The sequence below is a fragment of the Squalius cephalus genome, assembly GCF_949319135.1.
Source record: "Squalius cephalus genome assembly, chromosome: 6".
Lineage (NCBI taxonomy): Eukaryota > Metazoa > Chordata > Actinopteri > Cypriniformes > Leuciscidae > Squalius > Squalius cephalus.
In genome coordinates, this window is record NC_137127.1 from 19,180,650 (window position 1) to 19,200,424 (window position 19,775).

Consider the following 19,775-nt stretch of genomic DNA (forward strand, 5'->3'; position numbering starts at 1 on the left):
AGTTTTCTTTTTTTTTTCTTTTTTTTTCTAATTCTCTTTATTTGTTTTGTCCATTTTATTATGTGAATTTGTGTTTTGTTTAATTCTTTTTGGCTCAAGTGTGGTCTTTGTGGCCCGGTAAGAGTTAAACAACACCTGGTCTGTGTCTTTCTGAGGCTGTCTAGGATATCCGGTCATCCAATTGTTCTCATGAGAGTACCCTGAGTTAAGTGGTGAACGTGTATATTCAACGATGTTGTGAGGTAACAATCATCTGGAATGTATCTGCCTAAGACGAGAATGCTTTTTATCATACTTGTTTGAGACAAACATTGTGCATTTGGGTCAAACAATTGTTTTCGTGTTTCTTTTTTTTGTTTGTTTTCTTTATTTTGTGGTATATGAGTCTGATGTGTGTTCTTTATTGTAGGCTTGGGCGGCAAGGAGATTAGGGGCGGCAGCCCTTCTCATCTTGGTGGGGGTATTTGGGGAGTGATTGTTGTGCCACCCGGAGGTGTGTGACTGAGTGCAGTGTGAGTGCACGTGTGTTTGTGGTTTCTTGTTTTTTTCTTTTTAGGAGAATAGAGAGGCCCCTTGGGTTGAGGGACTTGGCTGTCGTCCCCTATTTCCGTCGCCAGGAGCGTCCAATTTTGTATATCCTTTTTGTTGATGTTTTCTTTTTTTCTCTTTGTGATTGGTTGGATCATCTTAATCAATAAAAGCGATTTTACTGTTTGTACTTCACCCCTGTCTCATGCCTGACTCCAGCTGATACGAGCCTGTGAGCCTTGTGTGCTCCTAATATGTTAAGGGCGATTCCCTGGTAAAGAAAAGCCCCCAGGGTGGCGTAGTTGGTTTATTTATTTTGTGTTCTCGTTCTAAGAGCCCGTACGCCACAATCGGACGATTATGAGTTGGATTGCCCCGATATTAAAAATACTGTACATGGATCTCTCTGTTTCCCGAGTGTGTTACGTGACAGTCTTACTGTTTACTGCTTGTCTCTCATTAACAATCGCTCGAGATGCCTCGTACCGCTCCAACGGCTTTCAGCCCACCCTGCTTCATACTACTGTAATGGTAATAAATCTTTAATACATTAGCTCATCCAAGAATATGATTTCTGCCCAAGTCCCGTCTGATTCTTTTCCACCGGATGTAGAGGTAAAAACAACAACTCACATAATTTTGTGAAATCACGGCGTCATCAAGCTATGCCTTTGTTTTGAATAAGCGACCTCTAGCGGCAAAAAATTACATAGTGTGCCTTTTAAGTAGACCATTGTGAGAGTTTCAGAGTTTTGTCTTAGGAGACAAGTGTGAGAAGCAGGAGACTCAAGCAAAAGTCTCAATTTAATGTTAATGTAACCTCATTTCTGTCTAGGAGAAACATTTGAGATGTTAAAGAGATCTCATTTTTGTTTTTTTCTTTCCTCTAGGTAGGGATTGCGTCAAAAGGAGTGGGGAAGCATGTGTTTCAGATTAAGTAAAAGAGTATGCATATTTGGTGTGCTGTCCGAGAAAAGGGGTCCAATCTCGGAATTTGGCCCGAGCCTATAGTACTCCCCCCGTATCCCTGGCTGGGATAGGAACCCAGCCGATAGTGATTTGGGGTGGTGGAGGGATGCAGAAAACTATTGAGGAACATAGGTGAGTCAGCTACAAATATGTATCCTCTGGATGTCTGAATCATCACAATTTCATGAATTCTCAAAGTACAACAGTACATGGAAATGAAAAGTCCAGAGAAAGTAAAATCTAAGAGCAATGCTGTCCTCACAATAAAGCAATCTATTTTTTCAGTGTTTTGGTTTTGAACAACAGGCTGTTGCATATTTTGATAAAACAGATGAATATGTCAGAGCAGATCTAACAAGCACTCTCACTTCTTGTTTGCGTATAGAAAAATTGGCTCTTTGGAGATCTCTGGCCTTTGGCTGATCCAAATACATCTCATATTGATCAAAGCCACAGCTAATTCCATTACCCAATACACTGAGTCATGCATGCCTCGACAGAGCAAATTATTATACTTGCCTAAATGCTCCATTAAATCTGTTGGACTAACACTTCATAAGTATGAAGCTTCCTTCTAATAAATAAACATCATAATGTCATCTAGTCCTTCCTCAGTCCTGCATTACACAGTATGCAACCTTTCTACATGAAATACCCAGATGAACTATTACATTTTCCAAAATTTCGACAGTATTCAATAAGAGCACAGAATGTAATGTGATAGGCTTGGCCTTCCATTTACAATGTGATGAATTCACAGGAAACAATGTCGTTTGTAAGTTTTACCACATTTTACAACTCACAGCCACACAAACTATATTTAATCACCACTTGCTAATTTAGAATGGTATTCTAGTGCTGCATTCAACTTAGTTAAAAATGTTGGGGTCATTAAGATTTTTTTAATGTTTTTGAAAGAAGTCAAAAATACAGTAAAAACAGTCATATTTAAATTGTGAAGAATTTATTTATGTTTTTTTTTATATAAAAAAAAAGAATGCCAGGATTATTTTCATCACATTCAAGAAGATGTTTAAAATCATATCTAAATACTTCTGGTTTATCTGTTAATCTGTCATCTCAGTCCTCTGGAAGTAGAAGGTCATGTCAAGCCCATTGTAAAAGTTTTTTTTTTTTTTTTTTTTTGCAAACTATTAAAAAAAAAAAAAAGAAGCCTTTTGACATTGTAAAAGAGTATGTGAAAAGAGTCTAGACTAAAAACACAATTCTTTGGCCTAGTATACACATGACACATTATAGACTTCTATAATTCAATGTTAGCTGCATAGATTAGGTCATCCGGAACCCGGGAACACTTCCCATAAATCCTGGTGTACTTGTTACATCATAAGAAGGATGGCGTCTACGCTAACATAAGTCTCTCTGTTCATCCCGAGGTTTACCGCAGTCCGCCAAAATCCAGGGTGTATCCAGATCTGATGAAGGACTTGCGCCTGGACATGACGACAACGCAGTCCTGAAGTGTCAACTAGGCTCTCCCCTGTGAAGGCCTCCTTCCCTTTCCTTTACCTCACCACGTGGTTATGCTAAACAATTCTGTATTATACATTTTTAAGGCCAGACAAGTAGTTTGTTGAGGGTTGATTTGTAAAGGACTACATGCCAGCACACATATATATTCAAACGTGCATACCTATGGACTGAACAGGTGATGCGCATGTGCATTTGTGTTTGCACAGAGGTTTGCGCAGAGATAACTGATAATCGTTTGCACCTTGGAACCTATTTCCAGGAGTGCGTTCTCGAGCCACCAGGCACTGTTTTGTGCGGATGGGCGGCTGGAGCACGTTGAGGGTTTTCTGTTAGAACGGTGTCGTGTTAGGGGCCCGTAAGTTAATAACTAATGATCTTCGCAACGGAAGTGAATCAATCAATCAAAACTAACTTTAGCTAGACAATAACTTTATCCTAGAGCTACTGTAAAGCCAAAACAATCTCTGTTACTGTAATTTCCTATTATCACTGTGAACCTGCTTTGAAATAATTCATATTGTTAAAAGCACTATATAAATGATATAGGTGACTTGACATTGCATTATGGGAATGCTGTAGTATATATATATATATATATATATATATATATATATATATATATATAAAACATTACTGGTGTGCATCTTAAAGGTGGGGTAAGTCGTTTTTGAAATATGCTATTTGGAAGTTAGTTGGACCGACACAACAACAAATGTGTAGCCAATCAGCATTCGGGGGCGTATGACGGTGGAAGAGAGAGAACAATCAAGAGGGAGATTTGAAATGAAGAAAGACTGCAGAAATAGAGATGAAACACAATACAAAAGAGAAAAACTCAGAAGAAATCACTGGAAAATAAAGGCTTATGTCTGGGCAAGAGCTTTAGGACCCGTGTTAATATTAGAAACGTTGTCCAGCGCTGGAGAGAGTGGGAAGTGGGAAGGCCTGAAAACAGACCTGTTGCTTTGATTCGGGTCCACACGTGAGTAAAACTGGGTTTGAGTGTCATTGTTTGTCTGGAGCTGCTGTGCTGTTGTCAACTAACAACCAACTCTTGTTTGTAATTACTATTGTGTACTGTACGTTCATTTTTTTGTGCTTCCTTGTCATTCGTTCATCATCTGCGCTTTATTTTTCGAGAAACATTATTCTGTTGCGCTTCTGCTATGATAAACAAACATCCTCTCTTGGATTGCATGCCTAACTGAGGCCAGTTAGTCAGAGTCGCCTTGACAACTGCTAGACTAGTGAATGCGGTGTTTAGAGTCATTGTTAGTGCACTCGCACACTTGCAGGGGTATCGGGGTTAGATACCGACTCGGAGCAGGGCTGTTAGGATTGGAGTGTGAGTTTTGAAGGTGAAGCAATGAAGAAGGGGTGTTTGTTTGGGTTGATTTCAAACATCAACATTGGCCAACAGCATATTTAAAAAAATAACTTACCCCACCTTTAAAACAAAACAATATCTTAAAATATGTCAGTGCAAGTTGCTTTCGGTTAAAACAGCTCAAACATGCATTTTAGTCTTGGACTAGACTGGGGGGTAGTGTTCATTTAAATAGGCACATCAAATTTGACAATTCATTTTATCTAAAGAACTTCTAGGTTACTTATGTAACCCCCATTCCCTGAAGGAGGGAACAGAGACGTTACGTCAGTGGATGACAAATTGGGATCTCGTCTGAGATAAAAGGCGACAGGACGTAACGTCTCCATTCCCTCCTTCAGAGAACGGGGGTTACATTAGTAACCTAGATGTTCCCTATCAGACAGTTACATTCAATGTTACGCCAGTGACTGACGAATTGGGATCCCTAATAAAAATGCCACAATCTTCCCAGCACCCCATGTAAGCCGCTTAATCCCCCCACAGCTGCTGGGGTGGAAGAAAGGACAGGGCTTTACCTAGAGAATGTCAATCAACGCTGTTCCTCTTACCCCACACAGTGAGACTTTTTGGATAACGCTGTGGAAGAATGCCTATTTCAAACGGAAAGGGAAACTACGGAGGCCACATCCTGCTCCTAGGGAGGTAACGTGGAGTTACACATATGGACTGACCATTAGGGCAGTGCTACATATGGAAGGTCTCTGTAGTAGATCCTGGTCTCTATGGTAGCTAGGGTGAAGTACAGAGATGGCAGAGCAGACTCTGCCAAGGGAAAGACATGGGTTCGCCAACAGGGAAGCCATACTGTGGAAGAACACACATATGGGATCACAACATATGGGCATCTAGTCTAGCATAGGGGTTGACCTACTGGACATACAGACAGGCGCTAGACCTAGAGTCATATGCCTCCACCGTGTCTGATTCCTGAAGGGTGCTGGAGGAACTCCATCCAGGTTTCACCAGGCAGGGAACTCACCTGGGGAGCAAGATAGGCGCTTACATCCCATCCTCAGAGGGGAATGGCACTGCAAGCGAGACACTGAGCCAGTCCCCTTGCCTATTAGCTGTTTGTAGATGATGGCATCCACTATCCAGTGGGCCAACCTCTGCCTAGAGACAGTCTTTCCCTTCTGGTGGCCTCCATAGCAGACAAAGAGCTGTTCTGAAGTTCTGAAGCTCTGCATGTTGTCCACGTACAAACTCAAAGCATGAACGGGAAACATCAGTGCAAGGGATGGGTCTGCCTCCTCTGAGGGCAGCGTTTGCAAGTTTACCACCTTTGGGCACTTATCCAGGCGGGGGTCTCGGGATTAAGCAAGAGTTGGGAGGCCCGAATTCCAGTCACATTTCGTTGACTGAGAATGCCTGCAGGACCCCTACCCTCTTAATGGAAGTGAGCACAGTCAGGAACGCTGTCTTAAGAGACACGATCTTAAGCTCAACTGACTGTAGTGGCTCAAAGGGTGCTCACTGCAAGGCTGACAAGACCAAGGATAGGTTCCAAGAGGGAATGAGGCGAGGGTGGGGAGGGTTGAACCTCCTAATGTCTCTCAGGAACCTGATGATTGGGCCATGCTTTCCCACAGACTTCCCGTCTACAGCGTTGTTATGTGTGGTGATAGTGGCAACATACACTTTCAGGGTGGAGGGACACTGAGGTGGAGGAAGCACAACTCTGAATGCGCATTTACGAGGGCTTTCTCCGTGAGGAAAACACCACTCAAAGAACAGTAGGCAAGGTCAGTCACAGTGCACAGTTCCTGCATCAACCGCATCTCAGAACTTCTCTTGTGAATAATAAGTGCTTTGGCCTGGTGGACTTGCAGGGTGGCCATCAAATGCAGGGTGAGGTGGCCTGTCCAGCAGCACTGTAAGCCTTAGCAGCCAGAGCTGCTGTTGCCTCACAGGCGCTGGATCAATGTTGCGTATGACCCCACCAGGTGGTAGCATTTTGCAGGCATAAATGCTCTGCATCTGCAAACTCAATCTAGGGAATCCCCACAAACCCCCTGACAGCCCCACCATTGAGGGTAGTGAGAGAAGAAAAACTTTTGAAGCAGATTTTGGCACAAATTTGCTCTCCATACTGAAACTAATTTCCCTCCATACTGTCACAGTTCTTCATGCACCTCGGGGAGGAAAGGCACAGGGACTGGGCAAGGCGATTTCCGTGTCGGGCTCCATCCCCCGAAACCAATCATCCAGCCTCAATCACTCATTCCGATCGAGTCTGAGTTCTCAGCAACCCAGCCAAGCATTGCTGTCAACTTGATTCCAATTCAAGCTCAGCCTCATCTTCCTTTTCAGAGGACAATAGCCCTCTCTCTGTGCTGCACTGGGTTGCCATGATAACCCGTACTGGCACCCAGCAGCTCGACGGCACACAGCACTCTGAGCAGCAAGAGGTCCGCTGGGATTTACCTGGCGGAAGAGCTCCTGCTGTAGTCCTCGTTCTCCCAATTTGTTAAGCAGACTCGCGGCTGTGCTTTTACATACACACAGCAGCTGGGCAAAAGCTAAGAGTACTCAAGCCTTTACAAGAAAGGCGAGTCGCGACCAGTGTGCCAACGTGGTAATGTTCTCATGCCGAGAACATGAATCACCCACGAATGCCGTCTCCGCTAGCATCCTGCACGGGTTCAGGTTCAAATTTTGCTCAAACGGGTGAAAAATATCCAACTGTCGGATACGGGTGCGGTCGGGTTGGACACGGGGGAAACACAGGTCTAAACACGGGTTTAAAACAATCACATGCAAACGTAAAAATATATGCATATTTTTAGGAACACATCTACAAAAATATGCCTGTATTTCATATAGTTGATAAAATAATATAATATCCACATCAGTTTATTTGTGCCCACGCGCCATGCCCTCCCAAGATCTGTAACGTTACCTATAGGCTACTTTAAGTTTTAAAAATTCATCATAACCACGCGCGATCTGCTTGCAGTCGTCGAGATGGATGATGAGGAGTTGAAGAAAAGAATAGCTAGTGGAGATTGTAAAGTTGTCGACAATTATGTCATCAAAAATCAAGTCCAGTGTGTGGGAGAAATTTGGAGTTATCTGAAGAAAATATTGTGAAAGGCTTTGCTGCATGCATTTTCGTGTTGGATAGCCGCAAATGTGGAACTTCATCGCTGAGGAAGCATGCAGGATCTGTGGTAACAAACCAAGCAGTTCTATCGAACAGTATTTTTCAAATTTAACACTGTTAAGTATGTGTGGTGTGCAGGGCGTGTTTGAACCCAAAATTGTCAAATGTAGGCTAGACGAAATTGCGTGGCATATAGTGTTGTAGCCGCGTCTGTTCGATTGGTAAAATGTTAAGGCTACTCAGTTTTGTGGGAACGTTATTCATGTTCTTCATGTACCGGCCTTTTGACAGCTTTGGCTGAAGTTGTCCTTGTGTTAATTGTCGTGTAATAACTTACAGTATATATGACCTGGCAATAAACATTTTTGTAAGTGTGTTTATAAAGTGATTGGCTAAACTTCGGGTGTCGGTTCTATTTTAAGCGGGTCGGGTCGGGTGCGGATTTTAATTAGTGCTGCTGTCGGAAAATGGGTCAGATGTTTTAAGCACTGCGGGTACGGGTGGATTTACAAAATCGGACCCGTGCAGGACTCTGGTCTCCGCATGCTTATGCCCAGGCATGTGAGACAGCGATCGTGGTCGTCAGATGAGGACAGGAAACGATCGCATCCAGAAATGCACGGACAGAGAGGCGTCTTTAAAAAGTTGCTCGCCGTCCGCTTCCTCTTTTAGGAAAAAACTCTTTTAAGTGCTGAAGCACACAGGGGAAAACTCATTTAGCAAGGCTGCTCAGAGTGCACAATGCTCTTTTAGAAAGCTGCACAGTGTGCAAAGCTCTGTCAGGAAGGAGACCACCGCTGACACATTGTCACACCAACTTTTTGTGTGAAACTTCTCCCTGGTTTCATGTACTAAACGGACGGTGATTGTAGAGAAGAATCAGTTCAGAAACGCTCGGCTCCGAAGCGAAAGCTTAATGTTTGAGTGTTTGATGTGCATGGTGCCTTTACACCCGTGAATACAGGGAGTGGTTTGCAATACAAAATCTCACTTGCCAATGTCCATTGGCTTGTTTTGATACCACTCGAAGGTGATTAGTCAAATATGATTGACTGATAGGGAACCAATTCAATCCTGATATCAGAAGCACCAGTGCAATTTTCATTTTCTCAATCATTGAACAAAATGTCTCCTATGAATAAAACTATAATCTTAGCCACCTGATACATCACACTATCATTCATGTCTGGAAAAACATCATCTCCCAGAAGCTGATGACTGGCATGTGGCTGGATGCTGCCAGCGCATCTCCATAAGGCAAAGGTGATGTTTTATGAGCCGTCTTTCATTTGCCTCTCTATTCAAAGCCAAATAGCACTTAAACACATGCAAATAAACCAGCGTCAGTGGTAGACTGCATGGCTTTTTGCCAGTTCAGCTGTAGTTAAAGACTCCCCAATGACACCCAAATTACCTTAACCTCACTCACTGGATGGCGTGACCTCCCTTTAACCGCACCGCCAAAATACGGATTGATATTCTGACTCAATTACACCTGAAACAAAATAAACGTGAACGTTTACAGATCCATTAGCTAAACTGAACTCGGCACAAGAAGAGTCAGAAACATCGTTTTCAATAGCTGCACACATGGTTTCCAAACAGACGTTTGAGTTGACCAGATTTTGCCAAGTAACACATGTTCCTGGATAAACATATTTGATCGATCCTGCAACAACATTCCTGTCCGAAAATGTTGTCCTAACCCTAAACCTAACCCCACCCATAACTTATCCCTAAAATAAGAGTAAAATGATTGCTTTTGGGGGAGATAAACCCAATTATGGTATACTAATAGTCAATAACAATAAACTGGGTTCAGATAGGCTAATTTATTTTAACATTAAAATTATTTTTTATCATTTTGCAAACATTATGAGATACTTTTTCTTAACATTTAAGAAACATTAGATGAACGTCCAACTAAATGTTTTTTTTTTTTTTTAAACAACTTACGAACTACAGTATGTATAAATAATGTTTTTGTGCTAGCGTTTTGAGAACATTATTAAAGACCAGATAACTGAACAAACATTCCATTAACGTTACTGGTACAATGCTTGTTCATAAGTTTGAGAGAACCTTTCCAGAACGTCCTGAGAACATTCCCTGTTAGCTGGGATTAAGATGCTTTGATAGGTAGTAAGAGTAAGAGTAGTGTCTGGAATATGTGCGCCAAAATTTTAGCAGCTATTTGAATGCCAATCTTATGGTCATGTCTTCAATATTTTACCAATTAAATAGTTTGCTTCAGTATTTACACATTTGCTGTGGCTTGATTTAATTGGGCTAGTCTACTTGTGTGCCTCCACGTTCCCTTTTTAATTTCCTACATATCTAATGAGCAAAGATGCCATCATTTACTTTAAGACATCAATGATCCTTTCATTTTTAAACACAAACAATCTCAAACAACAAATCTAATCTATGTTCTGAGAAACATGTTTCATGCAACACTGACAATAGGTAAAAAAAAAAAAAACAATATCCTATAAAAAAATTAAAACAAACTAAATCCTAAAATAGGTAATTGTTTTGTTCACATAGATTACACAATACGTGTCTGAAATCCTAATTTTCAAAATTTATAATTCTTCAGATTTTAAGTCCTGATTTTTTTTTTTTTTTTTAATGTGGACAAGGATTTAAGTGACTGTTTGTTTGTAAAATCAGAACACCGATCCATTCCTCCTCTGGACTTTCAGCTTGAGGTTAGTCCAGCCGAGAACGGACCACCTGGGTGCTAGGAGGAGGTTCACTAGGGGATGCACAGGGTCTCCTTAGACCATTTTGAGGCCCACTCAGGAACCGAAACCCACTCAGGCCCACTCTGAAATCTGTCTAAAAATGATGGATTCAAATTTCACTTCACAGGTCCGAAGCTTAAAAACAGTTTAGACCTGGATAAAGGGGAGAATGAAATAAAGCGAGAATCCGGCAACAACCTGTCACTCTATAAATTGTCTTAATTGGCTGTAGAATTCTCCTGATGAATGTTGCCCCATTAAAACATTCATATTTAAAGTTTATGGACATTGCAATCTGCTCAAATGATGGTAACACTGATTGCTCACCTGTGACACACCTTGCGGCTCTATGAGGACAGCAGATGTGTGTGTTAATTAAAACATTTAACACTGGCCTCATGCGTTAGATTCCCATCCACAGTAGCGGTTGACTTTGCACAACACTCTCTTAACTGACACTCTGAGTGCCATTATGTCAGGTGCTGTGCTTCACTTATTAATGAAATGGGTCTCTTGGCATACCCTGTGATTTAAACTGCCAACTGGAATCCCATTCAATCTCAGGGACTGTTGTGGAGCGAAAACAGCCATTTCAGACAAAACTGCATATATCAGTTGGTTGGTCATGGATGGTTGCACTGCGGGAACAGTAGTCTTTCAGCAAAATTCTTGTAGAAGGTGTTTGAAGAAATTTCATGGATTTTTTACATATATGAGCTATAACCAGGGTTGCACGTAACATGTGGGTCTGGTTCTCAAGGGAGCACCTGGAGATAATGCTTTGTACTCATACTTTACGCGGCACACTTACCCTACAAGCTGTCGTGTCACTTTTCTCCTGACTGCTCTCCTCACTATCTTTTTTTTCAAACATGGTACAGGAATATTAGGCTGCTGTCACTTTAAGACTGCATGCACAAAACGAATATACTGACACACATCCGGTTTCTTTCTCAACTGTTCACTTTTGACATAACCGAGAGAATACTTGCCGAGATGAGTATTTTGACATAATTTTGTGTGTCCGTTTAAGCGCAAGTAAATGCGAAAGTGGAATCAGTTTGGTCTTCTAGTGCTGTCTGAAACACGCCTCTCTTTCTCTCTCTCTCTCTCTCTCTCTCTCTCTCTCTCTCTCTCTCTCTCTCTCTCTCTCTCTCTCTCTCTCTCTCTCTCTCTCTCTCTCTCTCTCTCTCTATCTCTCTCTCTCTCTCTCTCTCTCTGCGTGCACGTGTTTCGGGTGCGTGCGGCTGTGCGCACATAACAGCGCGAGTCCCTATTTGTGCCTCTTCTTCCACATTTAAAATTGTTTGAATGTGTAAATTGCCAGACAAAACACGTCCAAATAATAAACTTTCACTATTTGATGGTTAAACTTAGCAGTTAATCCGCAAATCACATGCATGCTGAACCAGGGGGCCTGGTCCGTAAGGATCAAGGATCAACTGCCATTTGTTGCACCCTTAATAATTAATGAACACACTTATCATTATGATTTCTATCTTACCAGAGATGGAGAAAAATCCTACTCCAGTAAGTAAGTAGTCCCTGTCCCCAAAAATGTATCCCTCCATGTTTTCTGGTGCATCATTTATTTTTACCACGCATGCGCACCTGCACACCAGCTATATGCACCCCTGGCAATAACTTCATTATATTTATATAATTATTTAATTTTATAATTATATTTATTATATTTTATTATGATTATTTTTATTCAAAATATTTTTATACATTTTATAAAAATATAAAATTATAATATAATATAATTTAATTTTCAAGAAACATGATAAAAAACTGTTAAATTTACAGTAAAAAAAAAAAAATAGGCAGCTGTGGTTGCCAGATTCGCCGTAAAATATAAAAAATAGGCAGCTGTGGTTGCCAGATTCGCCGTAAAATATAATGTGACAATGTTTCCAATTTTACAGGATGCTTTATAAGCATATATTTTATTATGTGATATAATGTTAACATACCTACTTTAACTACCAAAATCTGCCTTTTTAACTTAATATGTACAGATGACCACCATAATAATACAAGTGGCACAATAGAAAGCCACATGATGAATCAGAGTTCATTGTAAGCAGCCTGTTCAATACTCATAGACGTGCAGAGGGTCATACACACAAAGACAAAACGGCATCATTGTAACACGCGACACTAAAATTATGCAATAAACATTAACTAAATAACAGAAATTGTAACACAATGTATTTTTTACCATAAATTGTATACAAACATTTTACACAGTGTCGCTGTCTCCAAAATATTGAAAGTTTTTGGTTACAACATAATTTTTCTGAGTAGCAATGTGGAAAGTTGTTCTTTTGGACATTTAAAAACGATTTTAAATAATTACAGATTCAAATCCCTAATCTTGTAAAATATGTATTTGAAAGCTGCTGTTCATCATTGTGTTTTCAACTCTTGTTAGTCGTATTTAGTGTACATTTATCTTTTAAAGTGTTCACCCTAATCGAGACTGCCTATTCAATTAATGTCGTGCTACATAAATACTGCTTAAATTCCAGTTATATTATCTGATTATGTTAAATTACAAATGTAGCCAAACTAGTATTTCAAAATAGCTGAAGCATGATTCTTGTAGTCTGAAATGGAGATTAACACTGTGGGGTATCAATGAAGAAATTATAGCAGAACCAACTCTGTAAATGAGTAACATCTGGTTTGAAATGTAAAGGTTCACACAGTGCTGTGTCTAAAATAAATAACCTGACTGTGAGCGCATTTATGTGGCCTCAGGAGACCGTCAAAGACATAGAGTTTTCCAAATCAACACTCGCCAGGGCAAAATCGAAACTAAAAGCAGATAAAATCACAACAAAATGAATGTGGAGGGTCAAACAGAGATGCCACATCAATACAACGTTTTATCTTTGAGACCTACAGAGAAATACTTACATTTATAAATAACACCCTTTGAAAATGTAGTGAATTATTTCAATAGTGACAAATGCCTTCATTTTGGAAAGATATTTTAAAGATAGATTGGCAAAATTGTTTATGTATAAAGTGACAAAAATGTCTTATTTCAAAAAATAATAGGGATGTCAGTCGAATGTGCATCTTTGTGCATCTTTTGTGTTCCTATTTTTCAGAACCTCAAGCCATTTGTGCGAAACCGAAATGGTCCAAAATCCCCATTCCACATAAGTGTACATTAAACAACATATATGTCCCGATTGCCTGTCGGGCAGCATTTTTGCATCAAATTTCTATTTACCATTGCAAACTACAAATCAGTATGCGAGCAACACATGTGACTCAAGCACACACAATGCATTTTAAACATTGTTTACCTACACATTCATACCCAAACAGGAATGAAAGTCAAATCAGACTGAATAGTTTCAGTTAGACTTAACAAACATGCACACGTACACACACCTGTCATAGCCAGTGTGAACTGAAGCATAAGCAGCTGCAATTACCAGGTACCGGCCCCCTCTGCCCCCTGTCGGCAGTGGCCAGCCGTAATTGGCGTACGAGTGAAGGGAAAATTGTGTGGGCGCGCCGCGATGTCACCGAGTGTCACGTGGTGAAATGACTCGTGAGCAACTGCTCAGACGGCCTGTTATTGGGCCTGTCAGCAATTTAGTGTTGCTTTAAGACTGACAATACAACAGTGTGTGTGTGTGTGTGTGATGTGTGCTGACATAAACTGAAATAGAAAAGCGTGCATCTTAGAAAATTTGTATTAGCTTCATTGCTATCAAAATAGCATATTGGAAAACTATTAGTCTTGTAGCTTTATTTGATAATGTCTGACTAAAAAAACAAGCTTCATTATAAGTTTGTTATATTTTAGGAAACTTTGGAGACAATTTTATTTATTTATTCTATAAATCATATTTGAACATGTCGCCTTTTTACTGTGAGACAATATAATGCCCTGTTTTTTTTAAATTATTATTTCAACAAGTTAATTGTTAACGCCTGTGCGCCAATTTTTTAAAAAAAAATTACACATAGATCCATAGAGGACAAAAACGTCCGTGTCAAAACTTCAATTGGGAGCACAGACTTAAGATTGGTCTCATTTAAAAGAAGATCCCTTGGTAGATTGTCGAAGTAAAAAAAATAAAATAAAATAAAAAGTTTAAAAAGTGAAACTTCTTCTTTAGTACGTATTTTATTTTAGATAGTTGCCAAGGCAACGTTTCTAATTTTCAGGTTTTTTTTAAGTTTACGTTTTTCATCAAAAATATCCGTGTTTTATTCTATTTCAGCTTTACTTTAATTAACAAAAAAATAACTTTAACTTTTAGTTAATGATAACAACACTGTGTGAAACAAACAGTTGTATTAACCATTAACAGATACATAAAAGCTTATTTTTAATTCATGTTAGCCAATGTGTTAACAACTGTAACCTTATGTAAGTCTCACCACTGGAATTATTGTGCTATTCAACACTACGTTTGGCCACATTTCCAGATTTCTTAAAATTGCATGATTACACTGACCACACATTATTCTTCATCATGATAATGTAGTTATATACATATTTTTTAATTCCAAGTGAAAACCTCACACCAACTGCCTAACAGTAGGAACCTCTGAGAAAAAAACAAAGTTTGAGTATTCTGGTTATTTCAGTGTTTTCTTTGTGGTTTTGTCCCCAGTTCATGTTTATTCCAGCATGCAGATACAGCTAACACTCAGAATCACATGTTGATGCTTTGAAGTCACTTGAGTGTACGTTTCATCTTTCATGTTGTCTTTTTGTTGTCCTTTTTATACATGAGTACTCTAACAAAACAGGCTTTGTTTGGAGGGTTGGTTAAATCAAGACAACCTTCTCTTGTCTGTTTTTTGATTTATCTGAATCAGATTGATTGTTTTAATGCACCTGCATTTTGACTGATGTCTGGTTTGCCTGTATGCAGCAAAGAAACAAAAGAAAGTGTGTTCAGAGATTAAAGTAAATATCGCCATAAAATCACCCAGTCAAATAAGTCACAACCTTCCTGAGGTTTAAATGACTTTATTGCAGTTTTAAAAATCTTTCTTCATGTTACCGATGTGTGATTATTTCATACGTCTCTTAATGGACGGCAAGGAATTGTACATTTCCTCATGAACGACTACAAAAGGAATGTTGCTATTTTTCTATTTAAAAAAAAAAAAAAAACAGAATACAGGACCACTGGATAAACACCTTTCCCGTAATAGAAAACCCAAATAATTACAGTCTCAGTCAGAGCGGCTTCATCCTGTTTCACACATTCTCAATTATCATTGTTTTTAGGCTAGAGTCTAAATATCGAAGGCACACCCTGAACGCCCCCTTCCCCGCGGCGTCCATGTTTCCAGCTCGCAATGATTGCCAATTAGAGCAGAAATCAATTTATAGTCTCCATTGCTTAATTGATATCATTATGTTTACTGTAGAATGAATAATCGAATATTGTATCATTACATGAAAATGAAGTCGTGCATGAAGCGGGCCCGGCAGGTAGCCGCCGCTGAGAGGTTTCTCGTTAAAAAAAAGTGATTGCTGATAATTAAGGGTTATCATTACATTCCCACTTCCCCAAATGCCGGCATTAGAAATTCAGCCTTCCAAGTTCAGCCTAAAAAAAACAACAACAACTAAAAACGAATAGTTTCTAACATGAGAACCAAATCAAAACGACATCAACGTATCTTTCAGAACAAAGCATTTATTTGATAAGAAATCATTTCAGATTTTAAATATTTACCACAAAAAGCTCTTAGTGGGAAATGTTAAATAAATTACTAGTTGACTAAACAGTCATAAATAAACAGAAATAATCAAGCACGTCTTGGCTAAAGCCCGTCTCCTTAGACTTGTGTTCATGTCTAAGTTGTCCTCCAGGTGATTGTGAAAGACTTTTCAATGGTGTGAGATAGTGGTCCTGCGTCAATCAGCAACTCCTGATTCTGAAGGAGAGAAAGAGAGAGTTATTCGAACAGAAAAATGGAACGAGGGAGTTTGTGATGCAACTTTACAGATGAAATGAAAGCTAAAACGCACACTCATGGTCAAGAGTTACTGCACAAATTCTCTTTAGGAGCTTAAACTCGTGTTTGATTGCAGGCTGGTTCCGTCAATGACCTCATAATGGCGTGATGAAGAAAAATAAATGGTGTTTCGAGCGAATCGTTGGAAAACGCCACCTCTGATCTGACATACGCTGCTGAGGGCAAACGCACGCATGGAGACAGATGGAGCTGCCTCGCCTCTTTCAGACTTATTATGCAGTCGGGAAATACTAAGAAAGATAAATGATTTGGTGTGGGCTGGAACACTAGTTATTCAGATGCGCACAGTTTCTTTGTCATTTCCCCCCCTTCGATTCTTCTCATGGCTGGTATAAATCTCAGTCTCTGGAGCTCATGCCTGCATTCTTATTAATAGAAACGGTCGATGCGCACAACTTTTAAAAGGCATCTCTTTTTTTTTGTTTGTCAGAATGTAAACTTCTCTCTGTATTTCATCAAGCTCACTGTACAGGGTGAGGATATAGAGGACTAGGAGAGACACTTACAAAATACAATGAGGAATCAATTTGCTGAATGCATTCAGATGTTTAGCTTTTAAAGTATTCTTAGATATTTTAGTGATTCTCATTACTGTAATAAAAAAAATATTTTGTATCGTTCTCAGCATCATTTAAAGGCGGCAAACACATACTTCCATGATGCATAAAAAAATCATGGATTACAAATAATTTGAATTATTATAAAATTATTATAAACAATATAAATAATTAAATTGTCATGAAAATGATATCACTTATGAATATTAAAATTAAAATCTCTTTAAAAATGTACAAATATTTATAAATAAAATATAATTTTGTCTTTCTTTGTATTGATTTTGGGGTGAAATACGATCTGGATCAATAAAAGGCAGCAAAATACTTCCAATTTAAATAATATAATCATGTATAATATCCTCAAAAGTCATGCAAATAATATATCTTGAAATATTAAAACAAAAATATTTATATTTTAAATAAAATATATTTTCATATTTCTTTGTATTGATTTTGGGGTGAATTTTGATTCACCCAATTATGAAAGTTTACAGTATACAGTTTACATTTTTAAACGTTGTGATATATTTACATTTTTATTTTTAAATGAATAAACAGAATACAAATTAAATAGATTCTTTTTAAGCAGCACCTCTTGTCCTCCTAATTGTATCAGTGATTCTGAAAATATGGCTGAAGTATATGTTTGCATGAAGCATCTCACCTCCATGTTGTAAGTAAAGGCCAAGTTGGTATCAGGCTTCTCAGGTACTCTCATGGTAACCACAGTGATGTGCTCTTTTACACCCCACACCTTCACATTACCCAGGGTTAACCTGTCAACCTCGGCCAAACCATCATTGAGAACCGTGTTAGTAAGAACACCCTATAAATATAAAAACACAGCTGTTACACAAGATACACACACATGCATATTTAAAGTTAGAGCAAAAATGCTATTGCAAATGATAATTGCTGAAAGTAAAACATCTGGATACATTATATTAATGCATATTTGTGGGGGAAATGTACTTAATTATCACAAATAATCACAAAAACTCTGATTAAAACAAATATGACCCGTTACTTGAGATTCACTCATTTCACTGAAATTGTGTTGTTTCAGTATTAATGTAACATCTGTGCCGAGACAACTCAAACTAGCTGAGTTTGACCTCGTTTTTACAAACAGTTCTCAACTCCATAGGGCCTTGTTTTTTCCCAACGCTCAAAAAATCTCCCCACATATGACATCAAACCCACAGGAAGTCCAGAGAGCTCTGACCTGGGCCAAGCGGCCTTGAGCTGCTACAGCATGAAATAGTTTTGGAACTGGATTTTGTTTCTAAATTGAGAGAGGCCACAGATGTTTGGCTTCAAGTGAGATGGACAATCTTGAAGTCCCTATAGGTTTTTAATGGTAACGGTGTATGACCACAATCCAAATAAATCTGAAAGAACTGCACACATAGCGTTCTGAACATATGAACATACCAAAGACACGTTGAAATTTATCAAGAGGGAACCGTTGTTCTGAACAGTATCTGTAAGGAGAAAGACGGGAAAAAAAGAAGACGATTAAGAGAAGTACAGGAAAGGGCCATAAAAAAAATAAAAAAAAACTGTGATACAATTATTATGATTTTAGAAAAAAAATAAAAAAAATAAACACTTATAAAGAAACATGTTAAGAACATTTTATTGCGTGTAATGCTGATGAGACCTATTATTAAAATTAAATATGTTATCAGTAATAGTATTAACTATGTGGAAAAAGTTATAAATCTAACATAGGTTAATCGGAAATACATGCATCTACTGTACTAACATTTCTTGCAAATCTCCAAAAACAAATCTATATTTTGAAATGAACACCTGGGGAAAGCAAAACACCAACTTGTATTCCTTTTCACACAAATTATGATTACAGGGACAGATTATCATTTAATAAAAACTTACTTTCGAGTGGTTCCTTGCACACTATTATGTTATGATTACCTCAAAATGCTTTGTGCATGATTTGATATGAGTGTCACATAACCAGCTCCATATGTATGACTTTTCTGATGTAGTAAACTTGTCTGTTAACTCACCTTATTGCACTTGCAGTGCAGAGTAAAACTGTGTTTTTATCTCACGTTTGCTTTTGTTAACGCTATTGTTAGGTTTAGGGCCCTATCATACATATGGGCACAATGCAGCGCCTGGCGCGACACAAGTGTTTTTTGCTAGTTTCAGCCTGACGCAGTTATCATTTTCACGTCCTACGCCATGTTGTTTAAATGGCAAATGCATTTGCGCTCATTTGTGCTCTCATGGGCGTGCTGGTCTGAAAACGATTTAGCTAATTTGAGGCAACTGAAATAGACTGTGCCATTGACCAACAAAAACAAATATATGGTGGAATCCAGCTTGTCCCGTAGATGGTCTGCTTAAGCGCTTTAACCTCACGCACGAAAAGATCCATTTCCTCTCTGGAGAAGCGTTCAGTCTTTCCGATTGCAAATTCCGCCATGTAAATAGCGAATCCGACATGGCGCGAGCACAACTTGCTTTTAAAGGGAATGGGAAATGAGACTCTGATTGGTTTATTACACGTTACGCCCAAAACACACCCATTACTCATTAAGAGAATAGGCACAACCCTTTTAGACCGAGCTTGCCGACCATTTTTCCCGTCGTTAAACTAGCAAAAGTGCAATTGCACTGTGTGCCTTAGACTATTTGCTTAGATTGTTAAAATGGATTGTTACATTTCTGAACTACTGCAATATGTACAACAACCACTGAACTTAATGTGTTTTTAGAGTCACTCACTGGACATTTCAATTTGAAGTGAAATGGTGCAAGAAGCAACGTAATACACCCCCCCCCCCCCAACACACACACACACACACACACACACAACCAAACATAACCCACCAATTCCCTCTCCATCATCCCAGAACAGGGATCCATGTGCTGAATCTGCATCATCGAGAGCAACAAGCAGACCCAGAGGATTCTTACGACTA

At 39.0% G+C, this 19,775-nt stretch overlaps 1 protein-coding gene across 1 annotated transcript in view; it reads right to left on the minus strand.

The window, feature by feature from the left end:
- Positions 1-15,227: 15,227 nt before the first annotated feature.
- si (sucrase-isomaltase) overlaps positions 15,228-19,775 on the minus strand; it is a 53,863-nt gene continuing 49,315 nt past the window's right edge. Inside the window, exons 45-48 of the mRNA XM_079874623.1 lie at positions 19,684-19,772; positions 18,256-18,305; positions 17,486-17,647; positions 15,228-16,162 (exon numbers count right to left, since the gene is read on the minus strand). Of these exons, the coding sequence (XP_079730749.1) occupies positions 16,082-16,162; positions 17,486-17,647; positions 18,256-18,305; positions 19,684-19,772 (382 nt within the window). The 3' untranslated portion in view covers positions 15,228-16,081. The remainder of the gene's footprint in view (positions 16,163-17,485; positions 17,648-18,255; positions 18,306-19,683; positions 19,773-19,775) is intronic.